The following is a 21030-nucleotide window of genomic DNA, read 5'->3' as shown; positions in this document are numbered from 1 at the left end:
CAATAGAAAATGACTGCAGGTCTCAAGGTAGTAGAACAGTCCAAGGAAAGGAAGTAAGTGTGATGAATGTAATACAGTAGAATCACCCCATCAAGGATAGGCAGGGGGCACAGCTGAGAGTAAACAGATATCCTTCCACTCCCCGGTATCTGAGCAGAGAAACAGGAACTCGGCATGTCTCTCTCTCTCTGCAGTTTCTGTAGTATCTTTGCAGATACTATGGTATCTTATCCAGTAAATCTATAAGTCTGAATGTTTTTTTTTAAGCCTGAGTACTCTTCTCTCTAAAGACTCAGATCTCAACACAAAGGGAAGGACTGGACAACTTTTTTTGATCCTCTTCAGTCATAAGACACAATCACCATTACTGATCCATAATCTAAGATGATCACTGCTTCCGAAATTATATCTAGTTGTATAACATATGGTTACCATAAAAGAACTTTCCCTCTGAATAAACTAAATAGCTTCTCTAGAAAATGCTTCACGAGGATGGAGAGTATATATACTGTGGAGGGGGAAACTGCAGAAAGATTAAGTGGTTTTCCCAAGGTCAAAGTTGAGTCAGTGGCCAAATCAAAAATAGGACCCCAACCTAGGGGAAGTCCAAGATGAAACCGAAAGCAGGAATGTTCATGGGCTCTGTTCTTTCATTTTTTGAAGTCTGAGTGTTAATTTTATCCTACTCCTGACTGTGAACTGTTAGTTCACAGACCACATACATTAGAGGACATCCTACTTGAACATCATATTACATTACATACATTTTGATGACAAGGTAGCCAAATGAAGCTTCAAATATTTTTTAAATGAATGACTCAATCACAATATGCAGTAGCTCTGGGGAAAATGGTCTGCATTAGGTCAGTCCAGAAAACCTTGGGAGATACCAGGGGATTTTTAGGCTCAGTTCAAACCATCCAGTCCTATCTCAGGCTTACCAGAAAGCAGAGGTACGTTAAGGGACACATTGAAGTGCCTCAGAATCACCCAAGAAGCCTGTTTACCTTGGAGATTTTTGGCTCCACCCCCTAAGATTCTAATTCAGAAAGTTTAGGGTGGGCCTAGGGATCCGTATTTTAACAATCACTACAAGTGAGTCCGATGCAGGTGGTCTCCACCACTGGACAGACATCAAGTGGATGAGAAATAAGATATCGACATTGGCTATCTACATCAGCATTTTGTATGCCTGCAAAAATTTCAAAACTCCTTATAAACAAGACAGTATTGCTAATAAGGAAATTGAGGAATAGTGTGGTTAAATAAATTGCCCAATATTTACCATCAACCTGCAGTATGAGCCAAGAAGAGGAAAAGCAAAACAAAACACAATCCTCTGAGGCCTTTCACACTCCTCCCTCTCCCGCCCCATTCCATGTCCTAAGAAAACTCTAGCAGAAAATAACAGGAGGGCTCTTAGACTATGTTGACATTGGCAGCAAAAGCACATCCAGTTATTCAGTCTCAATAAAAGGACATTTTTCAAATCTTTCAAAGCCAGCTACACTAAGGCTATAATGAGTTTACCTCATTTTAATCTATGCAGCCAGAACCACTCAAGGAGGGCAGGTCTGAACCCATCTTTGGGAAATCGTGCAGCCATCAATATAAAGAAGATTTAAAGCCCTCCAGACATCTGGTATGACTTAATCTCTTGGTGCTTTCTGTATTCTTCAAACATTAACCAGGTCACATGCTTACTCTCTCTTCTTTCCTATAGATAGACAAGTCAATTATCTAAATCCAGTGAGCCCAAAGTATCACAATCCCCTCTAAATTTTCACAGTAAATTAATGAATTTCTCCTCTCTCTCTCTCTTTCAGTGTGTGTGTGTGTGTGTGTGTGTGTGTGTGTGTGTGTGTGTGTCTACTTATTAATTGAGTCCCCATTTTCCCAGGACTGATTTTTTGGTAGCTTTAGGACTCAAAATGTAAGACAAATAAGAAATTACAAACAGGATTTTAAATTAAAAGAGAAAACGAGGGACAGAGAGAGAGGGAGAAAGAGAAGGAGAAAATCATGGATCTCATTTTATCAAGTAGGTGTAGTCCTAGAAACAAAATATATTTGAGTCTAATAAATCCTTTGTACTTGCATTATTATTTAGAAAGTGCTTTACTCGTACTCTCTTTTTTCCAATCGGCAGTGGCGCATAATCCTTCAGATTTGTCTCCTTACTCCTATTCCCACCTCTTTATCGAGTAATTAATAAGTCAAAAGCAGACACAGGCATTCTGGAAAACTCCTAAGGAACCTTGGAACATATTACTTGTTAATGTCTAGATTCCTTTGAAAATGTGAGTATTCCTGACCTAAATTACCTTTCAAGGCCACAGTTTGCCTCTGTGAGTGTCCACAGGCTTTCCCCTAAGGGAATCAGGTGTGCCTGCAGTTCTGGTTGTCAGGGCTGCTGGGGGCAGGGCCAGAGTGGGCCTGTAGTTGGGCTGTGGAGTACGCAAAGGGGGGTTTCCTCCAGGCTCTCTGGGGCCTCTAATTCAGGGCTCAATGACACTTCTGGCAGCATCCAAGGCTGTTTCCCTGTAAAACCTCTTACACTATTTCTCCCCCTGAAGATGCCATATTCTGAAAGCTTGTCGTCCCCACACAAAGTACCGTGATGAATAAAGATTTTTCAATTTACACAACATTTCATTTATTCCTTCATTCACTGAACAATTACTTACTGAGTTCCTACTGCATGCCAGGCATTGACCTGTCCCCTGGTAGATGAGGAAGTAAAGTCTGGCCTCTGCCCACAAGGAGAATTTACAACCTGGCATCAAAATATGCAAGCAAATCGGAGGCCCTAAAGCTTGTGTCGTCTGTGCTCTGCACTAGGGGATCTGGCTGGGTGAGTGGGCACTAAAATCCAGCCTACCTTTGTCTATGCTCACCAAACCATGAGCCCTAACTCAGGGCTGCATTCCTCCACAAGGCTACAAGACACGGTTGTCTAATTAATCCAAAAGATCCAGATGAGCTATTAGTGGCCCTGCACACAAACAATTTTAATACAAGGAGTTGCAAGTCTGCTCCGCAGAGTCAGGAAAGGCTTTAAGTGGATACTGTTTGTGCCAAGCCTTGAAGGATTTGTAGGTGTATAGGGTTTTTCTGGATAAACAACAAGGAGAAGGATGTTCTTAGCAGACTGCCCGGAAGTATGGGGAAACAATGCATCATCAGGAAACTCGAGAAGTAAAAGTACTTGAGTGACAGTGGCCAAGACTAGACCATAAGCCAGTTGGGGAGGCAGGACCACATCAGGAAGTGAGGTGTGTTCATGCAAAGACCTTTCCCATTTATTCCATAGAGGAAAGGTAGCCGGTGACTAAGTATGGGGAGTAAGATGGCAGAGGTACCATTAAACAAAGCAGGAAATATAAGAAATGGGTGGGGGAATAGACGATGAGTTCGGAGCTTGTAATCAGCATGAAAATTCAAAGTTACCAATCACACAGAATGATAAAATTCAATTAAAGTAATCCAGTGATTGTTTTGTTAGCCTACATAGATAGATTTATAAACACAAATAAAGGTAAAACTTGTTAGGATTTTAAAAATATTCATAATGTCTGTAATATCCCCATTAATATCTTCTTAGGCCATGAGATTTAGAACAGGAATTCCTGCTAAGACTAGTTCACAAATATTTGTGTAATCCATGGTGACACAGAATAATCCCTGACCTTCACCAGGTGTTCAATAAACGTGAATCAAGGGAAGGGAATTCTGGCCTTTACTACCCCCACTACTCATTTGTCATATCCCATCTGGTGGCCAATGATGTTGGTTACCTGTTCATTTAAATGTCTATTACTTCCTTCACTGTTAAGGTCCACATGGACAGAGATCAATTTATATCTACCACAAGGTTTTGCATACAATAAATGCATAAGGAGTATCAAAAGGCTTTTTTAGAGGAAGTCTCTCTGCTAATAATGCCTTCCAAAGTTTCAATAGGACACCTTGGTTAAAATGTACCTGGATTTATAAATACAGTGCGGAATGTCCCCATAGTGGGGATTCCTGCATCTGGGGATGATCGGCGGAAGAAACTTCAACCTACGCACTGTGAGCTTCTTCACCTGTAAATGAAGAAGACTACACACTTGTTAAATGTGAGAATTTAAAGCTGTAGTAGAAAACTCAGTAGGGAACAGTTCCAGGACGAAAACTCCTGGAAGTCCAAGCAAAATATAAATATCCTGAGTGGATATAGCACATTTCTCGCCCACCCAAAGATACACCATGCCAGCTCTGAGGGCTAGATATTAGGAACAACAGTAATAATGGCTAAATCTAGGGGCACCTGGGTGGTGACGTCATCTAAGTGTCCGACTCTTGGTTTTGGCTCCGGTCATTATCTCATGGTTCATGAGATTGAGTCCCACATTGTGCTCCATGCTGACAGCACGGGGCCTGCTTGGGCTTCTTTCTCTCCCTCTCTCTCTGCCCCTCCCCCGCTCTCTCTCTCTCAAAATAAATAAACTTGAAAAAAAATAATGGCTACATTTATTGAATGATGTAGTAGGCCTCATTTTAAGCACTTTGCATGTGTTACCTCAGTTCATCCTCAAGACAACTTTGTGATGTAATTACTGGTATGTATCTCAATTGTTCAGATGAGGATACAGAGATACAAAAGTGACTCTGGCATATCGCATCTGGAGTAGTCCACAGTCATACCCTAAGTTTAAGAATTCACTAAGAACAGGGGCGCCTGGGTGGCTCAGTCGGCTAAGTGTCCGACTTCGGCTCAGGTCATGATCTCACAGTCCATGAGTTCGAGTCCCGCATCGGGCTCTGTGCTGACAGCTCCGAGCCTGGACCCTGTTTCGGATTCTGTGTCTCCCTCTCTCTCTGCCCCTCCCCTGCTCATGCTCTGTCTCTCTGTGTCTCAAAAATAAATAAAAACATTTAAAAAAATTTATTAAAAATAAAAAGAATTCACTAAGAACAATATTCACTGAGTGCAAATTATATGCCAGGACTCAGCACTATGGGCAAAGCCACATTCAATTCCAGCAAGGTCCTTGTTCTCATGGGCTTATATCCTAGAGGGAGAGATAGAAAATCAACAAGTAAACCAATAACTAAACATAATGATTAAGTTGGGGGTATGTCTAATGAAGGAAATAAAGTGTGACAGAGTGACAGGTGCACTGGGGGCACTAGCCTGGAGGGGCTTTCTGAGGAGAACAAGAATTTCTTGGCCTTTTTGTTGTTTTTATTTTTGTTTTTTGATAAATGTTTTCATAAGAATAAAAAGCCGAATTTTAAAAATTAAAAAAGTTGTATCTTTAAAAAATATTTTTATTTTTTAAAGTTCTAGTCCACTAGAGAAACTGTCTCCCCGAGACACCCATTTCATAATTAATTCTTGCTTATTTCTTAATTTGGGTCAGCATTTCATTCATAATAATCTCCAGACACAGCCATTTTCAAAACGCTTCCCCCCCTTCAAAAAACCCACTACCCCTCCATCATTATTGCAGCTCTCCAAATCCTTTGTCCCATCATCCTACTTGGCAAGAACCTTCAGAGATGAACACATAAACTCCATACCATGCTGGGAGAGAGGATTTGCCCTGCATTTTCCAGGCTGGCATGTTAGCATCCTGTCTTTCAGAATGTTTAAGAGCAATTGCCATAAAGTGAATTGACTGTCTCGTAAGTACATCAGAGCACCAGGGGATAGGAAATCTACAGAAACTCAAAATACAGAACTAACTACCAACCGCAGAGCAGAGGAAGTGCAGTAATGTGTTCAGGCTATAAGCCTTTGCGGAGACACCCGTCTGCCTCCATCATTATTTATCATCTGCGTCTCTAGTTACTTCATTACCACAAGAGAGAAAAAAAGAGCCATGGACTCAACTTGTACTGGCTTCAGAAACAACCCTATATACTTTAATACACTTTTTGGCTCACAATGTAAGTAGTGCTACCACAAAGTGAGACTAGGAAATCTGAGAAAATAAGACTCAAATTTGCTTGCTTGAAAGGTTGAAAAGCCCTCCATCATCTGTGTCTAGAAAGGCTAAGATGCCCTCCCGTTTGCCAGAACTGCCCATCCTCATTCTGTACAGCCACTTCCAGCTCTCTAGGCTACAGCCTCTCATATCTGAATGAGATGATGCCAGAATTTTTTTAAAATTTTTTTACATTTATTTATTTTTGAGAAACAGAGTGAGACAAAGCGTGAGCAGGGGAGGGGCAGAGAGAGAAGGAGACACAGAATCTGAAGCAGGCTCCAGGCTCTGAGCAAGCGGTCAGCACAGAGCCTGACGTGGGACTCGAACTCACAAACTGTGAGATCATGACCTGAGCCGAAGTCGGACGCTGAACCGACTGAGCCACCCAGGAACCCCATGCCAGACTTCTTATAGAATACATTTTGTAAGTAAGAAGAACACCCATCCATTTTGTCTCCAGTCAAAAGAGAGGTCCTACTTTACATGTTAAACACTGTCTCACTAACAGGAAAAAGAAATGCATTGGGGTTGACCAGCATGAGACAGACCAGATCTTCAGTTCTGCAACTTAAACCTATCAGGAAATAGCTGGAAAAATGGCTTCAGTATATCCGTTTCAATGATAGGAGAAATGGCCTCAGTCATATAGAACAATCTCTTCAGACTACAGACAATCTTACAGATCTTTTTTTAACATTTAAGCAACACCCCACATTTCAAAGGATGACGCCAATGTTATCAGTCAAAAAATCACTTCTGAAAAAATATATGGTCGTGCATTGAAGTTCTTCTTGTTATATTTTTCCTCCAAGTGTACTTTCTCTGAGGAGCACATCTTCATAGTTATAGCAGTATGGTGGGCTTACGGAAGAGTCAGAATCAAGGGATAAAAAGAACAAAGGAAAGCTACTCTCTCTAAGGACTTTCAAATGCATTATCTTACTCACTTGTCACATCCTCTTTGAGCAGGGCATTGTTGTCCCTATTCTGCAGAGATGGATCAGGCCTCTTGCTTCGGAGCAGAAAGCCAGTATATCCTTGCTCTTTGATCTGCATGCATGCCTCTCCAATAGATAAGCTCACTACCTGTGGAGCAGAATGGCTGAACAGCTATTTCTCCCTATCAGATCTAAAACGTTAGAGCCTGTTATAGACAAGATACGAAAGTAGTCTGCTTGCCTGGCGTGCTTCATATATCATCTGTATTTATGCATTTTTATAATCTGGGTAAAACTAGGAATCTAGAACCAACCTTAGGTCATAATGAAGAAAGGAAGAAACAACGTCTGTTGCCCAACTGTGTGTATGCAATGATAATGGAGAACACCATCACTTATAATGAGTCAGCACACAAACTTCCTGGAACTCTCAGGGGGAAGTAGAAAGTGAACCAGCCTGACTCCCAAGATTTTCAGAAACCTCTCACTATAAGTTTTTGTTCAACCGAACCTAATATACCACCCTCTCCCTGGCCTTTTGCACATCAAGTGATCTTCTAGGTCCCAGAGTTAGCTGGTGGCAGAGGCAGGACTAGAACCCAGATCTTCTAACTCCCAACCCTTTGCTCCTTCCAATACACTACTGCCTGATATATTTTACAGATGATGGTGACAGAAATCATAATGGCAGCCACTACTAACTGCTCAAGGCCAGGGTCAGCAGTAAATGTTTTACATGAATGATTGCATTGAATCCTCAGAATTACTGACCTACAAAGTAAATAAGGAAACAGAGGCTCAGAAAAATTAAGCAACTTCTCCAAGACTCAACTGCAGGTAAGCAACAGAGCTGGAACGCAGCCCAGTCTCTCTGAAGCTAGGTCTCAGGTCTACATCAAATTACCTTTCTCTGCTTACCATGTTTAGTGAAAATTGCAGTGATTAAATGTGAACAACTTATATATCTGCTTATTATTACAGTTTATTCCATCTACTTTACAAAAATAAATCTTTATAAAAAACAGATTTCAAGAGTAAGGTGGCACAATTAATCTGCCATTTCCTGCCTCCTTGATGCTAATCCTTGAGTTTTTCAGAATGGTGCAAAGCCTTAATCAGACAGTGTGAATCTGTTTTTGAGATACAAATATGTGTTTAAGGTGGGGGTGGGGGAGGGATGATTCAGGTATAAAGAAAATATTTCTTTAAATAATGAAATTACAGTCTCCCAAATCTGGAACATCAGGTATGCTGGCTAATACTTAGGGGTTTGGATGTAGTGCCTCTGTTCACAGATTGAAATATACTGAGGGTGACTGAGGAGGCTTACGCCGGCCCTGAGCTTGCACTGCTCATTGCCATCTGTATCTGTATTTTCAGTGCCCCTCTTGTCATATGTTGATGCTTAGAAAATAATTATTAAGAAACAGAGTCTTGCAATCGCTAGGAAGAAAGTCTTGTTAACAGGTTTCTCAAAGTTACTTGTACTTACAAAAAAAAAAACCTCAGGATGACATCCTGGGGTACCTAATACCATTGGGGAAGATCATTTAACCATCCCCTCCCTCCCCCCCGCCGCAGATTGCCGCGGCTTTTTTTAACGTTTATTTATTTTGAGAAAGAGCATGTGAACGGGGGAGGGGCAGAGAGAGAGGGAGAGGGAGAATCCCAAGCGGGCTCTGCAATGTCAGAGCCCTATGAGGGGCTCCAATTCACAATCTTCGAGATTATGATCTAAGCCTAATCAAGAGACACTCAACTGACTGAGCCGCCGAGGTGCCCCACAGTTTTATTATTAGTAAAATGAGAGGCAATCTGAAGTCTTTTTTTACCTCAAAAATACTGTATTGTTACTGCTGATTACATAAAGGAGTTCTAAAATCAACTCTCCTCCATTCCTCTTTTATTCATGTGTTCCCTCCTTTTCTTTTGTTTCAGTTCCAGTTCTCCATTCAACCCCAAACACTTATATTCACAACTACTACCTTACAGGCTCTTAAATTTATTAGCAGCAGCAAAGCAATTTTTTTTCACTCCAGGGAAGTGCATTATCTTATTATGAATGAGAATCAATGCAGAGAGCATTCACATGGCACTAAGGCATGTATGATATAAGTTAAAGAGGTATAGAGTATGTTGACATAATTTAATACTCTCTAGAAACCATAGTGGCAATTTTTAGTGACGGGATTCTAAATAGTTATTCATATATACTTAAAATGAGAGCTGCTGTGAACATCTAAGTCAGAGCCACAATCATAAGAAGCCACAGTGTGATGACCAACATTGTTTCACTAAAGCTAACAAATGTTTTGGTTATACAGCATTTTGTATTATAACAGAAGATATTTGCAAATGATATATCCAATAAGGGGTTAGTATCCAAAATATATAGAGAAATTATACAGCTCAACACCAAAATCCCACAAATAATCCAATTAAAAATGGGCCAAGGACGTGAACAGATATTTTTCCAAAGAAGACATACAGATAGCCAACAGGCACATGAAAAGATGCTCTACATCACTAATCATCAAGGAAATGCAAATCAAAACCACAATGCAACATCCCCTATCACTTTCAGGATGGTTAAAATAAAAAAGACAAGAAATAATAAGTGTTGGCGAGGATGTGGAGAAAAAGGAACGAGGCCTTATGCACTGTTGGTAGAAATGTAACTTGGTGCAGCCACTAGGGAAAACAGTTGGGAGGTTCTTCAAACAATTAGAAATAAAAATACCATATGACCCAGTAATTCCACTACCAGATATTTACCCAAAGAAAATGAAAACACTAATTCAAAAAGATACTGCAGCATTGTTTACAATAGCTAAGATATGGAGGCAACCCATATTGACTGATGAACGGATAAAGAATATGTGGTGCGTGTGCCTGTCACATGTGCCTGCACGCGCGCATGCACACACACACACACACACACACACACACACACACACAGAGGAATGTTGCACAGTCATACAAAACATGAGATCTTATCATTTGTAAAAACACAGATGAACCTAGAGTGTATTCTGTTAAGTGAAATAAGTCAGACAGAGAAAGCCAAATGATTTCACTTACATGTGGCATCTAAAACACAAAACAAATGAGTAAACCAACAAAAGGCAGAAATAGACTCATAGAGAGAACAAACTTACAGTTGCCAGTGGGGAGGGGGAATGGGAGATAGTCAAAATGGGTGAAGGGGAGAAGGTGATACAGGCTTCCAGTTATGGAATGAATAAGTTAGGCTAATAGAAGGCACAGCATAGGGAATACAGTCAATGATATTGTAATAGTGATGTCTTGGGGCAGATAGTAGCTACACTTGTGGTGAACACGGCATAATGTATAGACTTGTCGAATCACTATTTTGTACACCTGAAACTAAAGTAACATCATGTGTAAATTATACTTCAATAAAAAAAGAGAAAAAGATATGTATGCATGCATTTTAAGTATGCCCAGTAAGATCTTTTACTCCTCCATTTTGAAAGGTAATCAAAGATAAATTCATTCCAAAAGCTTTTTTCCACTCTCCCAAACTTTTAATATAAAAACAGTAATTAATCAATACACGCATAACTTAAAGGTCTCTCTCTTCTGGAACACCTGTCGTGACAGTACAGAAGTGTTGTTTTTTTTATTTTACCTGGGAAGAGCAGTGATTTTCCCCCATTTCTCCACACAGAATCTTCTTGGGCCATTACTCCCTCGGAGAGAAGCAAATCCTTCATAGGGAATGCTGGATGTGCCCGTGACAAACTATCAACCAAAGAAAACAGAAGGATAAAGTGAAACCAAGAGGCTAGCTGCTGACAAACGCATGGCATCATTCATGTGCAGGGCCCTCAGGGAAGAACAGCAGGCTGCTCACTGGTGGGAAAGCCTGAAGACAAAACTCCATGGGTGTGGAAAAACCCAACACAAGAATTCTGACAAAGATCTGGGGAACACTAAGGAAAGACAGTGCATTATAAAAGAAAAGGAGATCCAGAGGGTCTTAGTAGATAAAGCATCCTGTACGGCTAGCCAGCTCAGTAGACTAAATTGGGTGTATTTCCCGTTACAGATAAATAAAGTAGGTATATCAATCAACCTAAGTCTACTTGGCATCAGTCCCTGATCAACTTGAGGTGAATAAATGAGGACCAGATCCTTGATCCAAAGGAGTTAAGACCCAATCTATTTGTAAGGCTCTGCCTAAGCATCCATAAGGCTTGTTCCCGGTATTTCTTTGGCTGCGATCAACCAGCAAATGCCCATGTAACTATGGACACCACAAGAAAATAATGAGTTAGTTTCCCCAGTATCCTTGAACTTCATTGTTATCTCAAGTTTGTGGAAAATTACATGGAAGAAAAGAAAAGATTCTTTTTCAAAGACCTGGTCACTTCCTAAGGGACTGAAGGTCATTTTCTATTGCTAGAGGTGCTGCCTTGCAGAGTGCCCCAGGATCTCATGTTGAAGGGACCAAGCTGCCCTGAAGGCAGGTGTTTTTCCTGGGATTCTTGGACTGGAGTTGGTATTTCCTCAAAATTCTAATGAGATGCTTGGACGTGGCTGGGGATGTTCTGCCTAGTGATGGAGCCACAGAACATGCAATCAGAAGAGTCTGAAACAATGTATCTCACATTTGCAGGCAAACATGGGGTGTGTTTACCGAGTACTTAGCAATTATTAAACAGAAGCAATTCCAATAATAATTATATTAATGCATTAAAAAATTAACTAATGGCACATCTTACCTGTAACAACCTGAGTCGCTGTTCATTGTTGAATCTTTCCACTGCAGCCCAGAACCACCGAATTACAATATGATTGTCATGATATCCTATTAAACCAATCAGGAAAGCCCACATTACTTTGACTTTTCTATGTTAAGATGACATGACGCCATGACGTGTCGACAAAAGACCCCCAGACATAAATCATCATCTTGGATTCTTTAAAGGTTGTTTATCATTTAAGGCTAGGGAATAACACTGTAAATACAATCACATGAGTGTCAAAAGTCAAAGACAATACTCAATGAAACTAGGAGGTCTCTGTTTCCATTTAGTGGTCAGTAAACAAAACTGGTGGAGAGAAGAACAACAAAGTTGTCATTTTAACCATACCATTTCTGAAAAAGATCATTGCTGTTACTGGAAATACCTAACTCTTTTGGTCATTCATTTAAGAAATAATTTTCAAGTATCACTATGCCAAGCACTGTACTAAGCTTGGGGGTAACAGTGGCAAAGAAAACAGACCCTTACAGGGCTTCTGGTAAAGGAGAGACATGTTAATCAAATAAGTATACAAGTAAATACTTAATTGCAAACTATTTTAAAACTACATATAATGTTCATATTTTTAAATCAACTTACTTTTTATTAATAAAAAGGAAATCGTAATTTTATTACTCTATTTCCTTCAACTAATAAATCGCAAATAACCACGAACCTAAATGTTACTTTTATTCCATAGCTTAGTAGAATTTAATAAAATGCCAAAAGTATCATCCCTGGGAGGATTAAGGCAGTACGTGTGGATCCCAAAATCTTTCATCGGAGAAAAATTAAGTTGAGAGAAGATTAAGGTACAATTGGTGATTCAAACCAATTAACTCACGTGCTCGAGGTACACAAAGCCACTCTCATTCCGAGTCAGCACAAGTAAGTCCAACATACAAGGTGGGTAAAAAACGATTTGAATTTGAATTTTTGCTCACAGGTTACAGTGGTTGTAGAATTTGGGGGAAATTTTGCCTTAGCGTTTACCATTTGATCAGTGATGCTTAGTGCCCTTTGGACAAGAAAGGGATCCAAGTGAAAGGTAAATATATTTATACCGGACATGGTGTTATACAGGCTCCATGTCCATTTGGCAGAAACTAGCTATTTGGTGCTGAGCAAATCGTTGTCTCGTCTATAAAATAAGCACAGTGGCTCTTTAAAGCTCTTCTGATCTTACGAATCAGGCCCCTTTCTGCTTCTCCTTTGCTGTTTGTGCCAAACCTTCTGGAGGAGGAGGACAGCAAGTGTCTCTTCATATTCTCTACAAACAGCTGCCTAATGACCACATGGCAGGTGGCAGAGCTGCCTCTTCATCCAGTGACAGCTAGTTGGGTCAGCAAACAGCTGGGTATCTCACCATCTCTCTGCCTCCCCACCCGGAGCACTCTCTTCCCAAGCATTTCACTTGGAAAATTTACAATAACCATGGAAATAGGGACTTGAGTAGACATACACAGTGAATAAAGCTTACAATACGTAAAGATGAATATGGCTGATCTGATTAACAGTGTTGCTATTAGAATCTGCCAGTGGGGGGTGGGGGGAGGAAGAGCTAATGGCATTTATGGTAAGATTTTTAAGTTATGTACCATGCTGCAGAAAATTGTGTTCTAGGTAGTAAAAAGAGCTTGGTTAACAAAGTTACAATAACCAAGGCCACATATGGGTTACACATGGGGCCAGTGGGAAAAGATGCATCGTAGCAATTGGGTTTCAGAAATAGCAGCAAGAGAGACTGCAATTTAATACCGCCTTTCAGAGAAAATGGGCACGCACGGCCAGCCCACGGCAACAGCGATGAGCTGGAAGAGCCACGAACAGGCAAGAACTAAAGCAATTCAGCAAATGTTAAGGTTATTTTTTTTTTTTACTCCAAACTTAAAAATTTTTTTTTTAATCTTTTGTTTCCGTTTACAGATAACTGAAGATAGAGATGTTCAGCTCTCAGTGTATTCCGTTAAGTGGTTAATTCAGTGACTTAAAGTTTGTAGTTTTTACTCTCCAAGTTCAGAACTGCTGCTAACCTTACATTCCGAGTTAAAAACCAAAAGCCAAAATCACAACAAAAAGCAACTGCTATTTGTCATGACTTTCTGAAGACTATCACACTGCAATAAATTTCAGAAAAGGTATTCTCTCTTTGCTTAAAATTATGGGATAAAACTTTAACTCTGGACCACCATCAGGTCCCTTTCAAAGTCTATTGACTCAGTGATGAGATTTCAATGGCTTCAGTCCCAACTGCTAATGGACAATTTATAGTGATCTACAGAAATGCCACTTCTAAAGCTTCCCAGGCGGTGAACTGTCATACGATGCAGGTTTTAACTAATCTTACAGTAGTTTCCTTTTCAGTTGAACTTCATGCTTGAGTTTAGAAGGGCCTGTTCAATAAGCTTCTTGAATTTTGAGAACCAGGTCTTATTCCATTTATGTGTTTCAACCGTGAATTACGACTGGTAGGTAGTTCAGTGAAACGCAGAAAAACTGCCTTTGTTCTATTGGGAAGCTTAGAGGGTGTGTCGCTTCAAGTTTTAGAATGGAGGGAGAAGAGGTGGAGTTTGACCAGGTAGATGTGAGTTCCTAGGTGCTTCACTAACAACACCATAAAACAATTAATTAGTGTTCTTATGGTCACATTTCTTCACCAACAATTAACAGTTATGACATCCTCAGATGGTGTGTAAACAGTCCTTCCTCCACTTGATGGATGAGGTAACTAGGAAAAGAAGGGAATGTACCTCGCCCAAGGTCTCAGAGGAGACTGTGGCAAACCTATGATTATAATACAGAGTGCCTTGCCTGTCCTGGATTCAGGCTGGCATTCAGGCTAACCATTTGCTTCCCCTTAATATGAAACGTAAAAGTTCAGCCATCTCTAAATCACATTTCACCTCCTCTGTATTCTGTGTTGTTTCTCCAGTCACTCAGGTCGATCTCAGCTGTGCCCGCGATGACGAGTTCCAGTTCTCTTGCATCAAAAACAGACACCAGCCTGGCATCCACCACCTGTGGAGTAAAAAGAATGCAGGGCATGGCTTGCGAGTCAGGAGAAATCTCAGCTATAATTAATCCTCATCAGAAAAGGAGGGTACAAGGAATTTTAGGAATAGGACGGAAGTGCTCTGTGTAGGCACTCTGAAGAATGCAGTGCTCTCGACAAATATATTTTTAAGACAAGATGGATGAGCTTCTCCTCAACAGAATTTTCATTTTAAAACTGACCACTGATAAATCCAGTTTGTTTTTCTCTTTTAAAAAGATCTAGTGCTCCTCCAAAGGAAGTCACATGGAGTATTTGTAACAACTCATTCAAACCCTAAGATACAATCACTTCACATAGCAAGCATGAGACGTGATCACCCGTATCAAAGCATGAGTAAGACGTATGACTTCACTGTTATTAGTGGTCATTAAGTCATGAAATGCTACTTGAATTCATCATTTTATTTCAAAGATCTCTTGTAAGGGGGCATGGAGCTTTTTTGTGTTCTTGAAACCCATACAAAATGGAGTTTTTAAATTGAAAGTGCAATAATAAATATAACAAAAGAAAAATGGAAATATCGCACACAAATAAAGCACCAGAAGATGGACTGTGGTATCATAGATAGCAGCCTGCAAAACCCCACTCCCTCTGATTGTCTTTACCTCATAGAAGCCACGCACTAAACTCTCTGTTTGCTGAACAACACCCCTCTCAATCCGCCATTTCACCATCCTCTCGATGTACTCCTTCTTGTTCTTCTCTGTGACTGGGATATTGGCACCCCCTGGTTTTAATTCTCGTTCGGTAATCTGAGATTAAAAAACAAAACAAAACACTGAACATAAAGAAATACTCTTGATGTTAGAAGAACACTGCTACCAATGAGCCGAAATCACCCAGCTACCTGTCTTTGCCCTGGCCAGGGCGGGAGGGGGGTTTCCACAGCAGTGGGGGGAGGTGCAATATGGAGCCCACGCACACACCAGTGCTCAGTAAAAACTGGCATTGAGCTGATGTCTAAAAGCCTCAGTGGTTAAAAATCTATATATTGTGAGTGCTGGAGGTTAAATTTTAAATCCTGACTAAACTAGTAAGTCTTTTAAATGAAAATAAATTAGCTCCAGGTTCTGCCCCACTGCTATTGGAATGTTTGGCAAAAACATATTTTCGCAAATTCCATTAGGGTTCAGAATCAACTACATATCAAAAGCCAATATTTAAGTAAAGATTTGCCTTAAGGAAGCAGAATTACATTTAAGTGAATGTTACATTGAGAACTGCTTTTCCAAAACACAAAATACAGAAGACCAGCCAAACATAAATGTGTAAATAAGAATATTACTTATGAAACAGTATATAATTTTTGAAAGAAATGTTTTTAACCAACAACCATGTTTTCAAACCTTCACCAAAACATTATTTCATCCCTCAACTTCAAAACATTTTCCGCTCTTAAACATGAATGAGAGTTAAGTACAGATGCCAATTAAATAATTTAATATTCAACTCTGGGGTAGCATGGACTTTGAAAAGCTGTATTTTATACAAGGCAATTCTAAAATTTTATGTGGATATTTTAGTTGGAAATAAAAAGAAGATTGCTTATAACACACAAATAGTTACCACAATCTGTAAATTAGACCATCCTACTCTGCTGTTGGTATTAAAATAATCTTTGTAGCCAAAATTATTATAACTGTATATAAACGGGGGTTGAAACCACCCAACAAGCCACAAATAAGTACGCATATGAATTAATTCTTCATCAACCAACAGCCTTTAATTACCACGCTAAGTCACCGGGGATTCACATACACAGACCTGCCCAAAAACTTCTTCATTCACAGTGAATGTCAGGTCCAGGATGTCATGGATATCATTGTCTTTCATCCACTGCAGGCTCTGGTGGAACTCTTCATCAAGGTATTCTAGATCACTCAGGTCACACAGACTAAGATGATAAACAGATAGAAGCAGATATGTAGGGATGACTTAGGAAAACCCCACAGACACAGGAAAGAAACTAAGAATTGAAGACAAGAACAAGGTCAACAAAATAGGCAGTGATTTCTGGAATGTTCTCAGTCAAACTCAGTAACCAAAGCAGCTAAATAATAATAATAATAAAAAAAATACGCTATACGATGTAAAAATCCTGGATATATAAAATGCCTTAAACCAACCAGCCTGTCCGAGTGGCTGCCATTTGCCTAGTCATTCACGACTAATGCCAGAGCAGGAACTGGAACTCAGGTGTTCACAGCCTGAGTCCCATATTCTTTTGGCTATGTTATACCACCTTAAAACACTGTTCTCATAATTAGATATTTTTGGTGTGTTTCTATACTGTACTTTAATTTTGTTATTTTTTTCAAAGACTAGACTGAGTGATCCACATTCACATACATCTCCTTTTTCTTCATGGTTCTTGTTCTTTCCAGGTTTCTGAAAACAGCAAGCTATGGAATCTCTCTACAATTATAATAGTTTTCCATACTTCTTTCCTCTTTTTTCATTGTGGAGAGAGGATCTGCATACAATGGAGTTACTGTTATATAGCCCAGTTTTAAGGTGGTAACAACTGATTTGCTTTTGTTGTTTTGAATTTTCCCCCCATCAGCCCAATTTCAGAGGTCATTTTGTTTGGTTCAGTATAAACATTTATTAGGCATCAAGGATGTGCCAGACATCTTAACAGCTACTTGATAAACAGTTACTGCCCTCAGGGGCTAATGGTCTAGTTGGGGAGACAGGCACACAAATAGGTCAATTAATATAAGGTGATGATGATAGCCTAGGCTGGGTAACACTTAAAATTTGTGTATTTCTTACATGAATGTTACACTCCAATTAAAAACAACGATAAGGTAGATACAGGGAGCTCTCATAGCAAGAATGCGGGACTTCAACCTGGAGATTCAGGAAAGTCTTTTGGAGTAGGTAATACCTACATCAAAATTTGTAGGCTGTTTAAAAGATCGAGAAGTAAAGGGAAATGGATGAAAAGAAGGAGAAGGGGGAAAAGAAAGGGAGGAGAGAACAACATTAACAAAGCACAAGGCCATGGAATATGCAAAATACTCAAGCATACTGGTAGTATCAGAGAGTTAACCACAAGACATAACATCCAGAGAAGGCTAGGAAGGTAGCTGGGACCAGGCCTTGAATATCATTCTAAGGAGCGTGGTGCTTCGGAACTACTGAAATATTTTAGGACAGGAAATGATATGATCAGATGTGAGATGCGATTTTAAATAGTTCTCTGGAGATTGTAGTATAGATTACTTAAGATGGGGGTGGGGAGAGGAGTGGTTCTCATCAGATGGTGGAGGCAATTAGTAGACCACTACAGTAATCTGGCCAAAATAAGATAAGAGTTTTATTTTAAGAGCACAGCTATTAAGGGTGGACAGGAGAAGATGAATTTAAGAATTATTTAAGAGGTAAACATGAGCATTAGTAAATGGTATCATCAGGGGTATAAAGAAGGCTATCAAAATAGGGGTAGCAAATGAACTCATGTTGCAAGCCAGCTCTGATTAACTGTCAGTCTTGAGGACTATAAGTTGAAAAAATTCTTGAGGCCAAAATGAATTCAGTGGGGAAAAGTATGATAAATGATTTGTGAACCACAGCATGGCAGTGGAATGGGTGGTAGGGAAGAGTAGAATCTGTGCTGTGTATCTGCCATCCCTGTGTGAGGGTGACTCCCGGTTTCTGACCAGTGACCTGAGAATCCTGGCACCATGGACTAGGCACTGGATGTGACTAGGCACATGGGAGAAGGTACACTTTTAGGTTGAGGAAATTGAGGAGTTTAGTGGTCACCATGTTGATTTTGAGACGCCTAGGAGACATGCACGTGGAGACACTCAGTGGAATGTTGACCACATGAGCCTCTAACTCAAAGATTAAGACTAAGGGTGCAGATGTGAGCCAGCAGGAGAAGAGACAGGTGTAGACATTTCGCCATGACAGCACATAGAGAGAGAAAAGCAGGAGGGGGGAGAGGCAAGAATGGAAGCTCCAGGAACACCGAAATTTAAGGGGAAGTCAGAGGAGAAGCCCATGAAGGAGACATAAAAATAAAAGGGGAACTGGGAGAGAATAGTGTCAGGGACACCAGTGGAGGAAAGACACAAAGTAAGTGGGTGGGGTTTGGGGTGGGAGTGGTCAACAGTATCAAAAGCAATAGGATGATACAGTAAGATGAGGACTACAGGATATTCTTTAAAAGCTTCTAAGGGTTACTGGTGGCAAGGAAGCCAGGCTAAAGTGTGTTGAGGGCACATCAGCACAGACTACTCTTTTAGGAAGCTTATAGGAGAAGATGAGAAAAGGCAATGAAATGGGAAGGTGCAAATCGGACAAGGGGAACCCGAGAGGCAAATGGACAGTGCCCAGTTGCCCAGGGTTTCATCTGCCCAGACACCAAAAGGGAGGAAAGCAAAAAGTCTTCCTACTGACCCTCTTAAGAGCCCATTAGAAATGCTTGCTTTTCATTTGAAGTCTAGGCTTCCATTTTACAGAAAGCAGGCACAAGGCCTCTGTCAGGGAATAAGCTGGACAGAACCCAGCAATCATTCTGTGTTTTCTCCTTGCAAGTTTGAGCTACTACCCCACCAGACAGTTGCCTTCTCCTGTTTAGCCTTGTAAATGACTACTGATTACAGGACAGAAACTGTTTGCTCTACATTTTACAATAATTGCAATCTTTCATTGTGGCAACAATGAAGAAAAAGTTCTGTGAATGCTAAATTCTCATCTGCCATAATAAATTACTATCTTGCATATAGGGAAGTCTCAAGAAAAATAAGGGACTGCCCACCTCCAGCAAACAAACAAAAAATAAGACAAAAACAAAACAAAAGGAGAATGAAAACTTGGACCAAGAGTAAGCAGTTGAAGTCTGCATTAAGCAATATATAAAATGCTTCTCATAAAGGATAGGGGGCTGTGAGTCACCAAGACTAACCCACAACTATTCTATTAATAATTGGCATTAATACCACAGGAATTCCAGTGCTGTATTTGAAGTACAATTGTTTTGAAGAAACATGTGTTGCAACAAATGAGAATAAATTTTCTAGAACAAAGCAAAACTAAGACTTTAGGGGCAAGACAGAAATACAGGGTTGGGGAAAACACAGTGACCATATTTGAAACTGTTTTAGCTTCAGACATCTAAGCATGACACTGACAAAAGGCCCTTTTTTAATAAAAGAAATATTACATTCTGACATATTAATTGCACAAGCAACAAAAATACTCTTACATTCTGAGAAGAGCTTTATAAAAGGGCCGTGTGAAGAAAGCGTCCAACAAATACTGGTGTATTAGCGCAAGACCAAGAATCCTACCACTGAATCGGAACCTGTAAAGAAAAAGCACAAGACAGCTTACACATCATGAAGCAGTTTCTAAATTGTTCTATCTGACTTCTAGAAAGCCTTTCAGCTCTAATCATCTAAGTTTGTCCAGGACTGATCGTTTACTGGGTCCGTGAGAGTTTGTGTGCATTGTAGCCTGTGTCTTCATTAGGCAAATATTCACATTTACTTGAAAAAAATCTGTTTCACTCTGTTAGTAATTCCTTCACCTCATGTTAACAATGTCTACCATGTAGCACCCCACATGGTAAACACGAATTCCCCATGAGCATGTCAGTGAAATTTCCCCAAGCCATTTCTCAGAGATGACAGACTGAGACCAGCGGTGGTGGGGAAAATGCTGTCCCCTTCTAGTTTGCTTGCAAGAATATTAGCAGAATTTCTCTAATACAAACCCACTAGCAATCCCCTCTTGAGGAAAAGCCCAATCTCAAAGTGAGAAAGTTCCTATACCTGGTCTCTCTCAAACTGCACTCCGGATGGTAATTGTCACGATCCAAGAATTATGCATGTGGACCTTTGGGGGAGTTTCCTCATGGGACATTCTGTTCTCTAAAATTTCAAGGCTCAATCCTATTCTGAATCACTTTGGAAACTTTACTAAATACATCAGTCATGATTGGATTTGCTGAGATGTACACTTATTTTCTCTTTCAGAAAGGGATCCAAAAGTGTACATCCACACTGAAGTCCATACAGTCCATCTGTGATTTTAGTATTAGACAGCCATTTTAAGATGAATGTCCAGCAGCTTTGTTTTCTTTATTTCCACCTAAGGTAGCACAACTGTAATAGCTACAGTTAAGAGGACTCCAAATTGTAACTAAATGGAGTTAATTTGAAGAATAAGTCCTAAAACTTAATGCCCTCCACCCACCAATATTAACCTTCATGACTCAAAGAGAATTTTTCCATGAGTCTTACTTACTTCTTTTTTGTTGTTGTTACTATAAA

General features: G+C 40.0%; 1 protein-coding gene across 6 annotated transcripts in view; it reads right to left on the bottom strand.

Moving 5' to 3' along the window:
- HECW2 (HECT, C2 and WW domain containing E3 ubiquitin protein ligase 2) overlaps positions 1-21030 on the bottom strand; it is a 376253-nt gene that overhangs the window by 7633 nt on the left and 347590 nt on the right. For all 6 annotated transcript variants that reach the window (XM_058710579.1, XM_058710563.1, XM_058710589.1 and 3 more), the window contains 6 exons: positions 19962-20060; positions 16508-16637; positions 15349-15495; positions 14592-14706; positions 11665-11750; positions 10569-10681 (listed from right to left, as the gene is read on the bottom strand). In XM_058710579.1, the coding sequence (XP_058566562.1) occupies positions 10569-10681; positions 11665-11750; positions 14592-14706; positions 15349-15495; positions 16508-16637; positions 19962-20060 (690 nt within the window). The remainder of the gene's footprint in view (positions 1-10568; positions 10682-11664; positions 11751-14591; positions 14707-15348; positions 15496-16507; positions 16638-19961; positions 20061-21030) is intronic.

This window comes from Neofelis nebulosa, chromosome 2 (genome assembly GCF_028018385.1).
Source record: "Neofelis nebulosa isolate mNeoNeb1 chromosome 2, mNeoNeb1.pri, whole genome shotgun sequence".
Lineage (NCBI taxonomy): Eukaryota > Metazoa > Chordata > Mammalia > Carnivora > Felidae > Neofelis > Neofelis nebulosa.
Note: the sequence above shows the minus strand (reverse complement) of the source record. Positions and strands in the feature narration are given on the sequence as shown.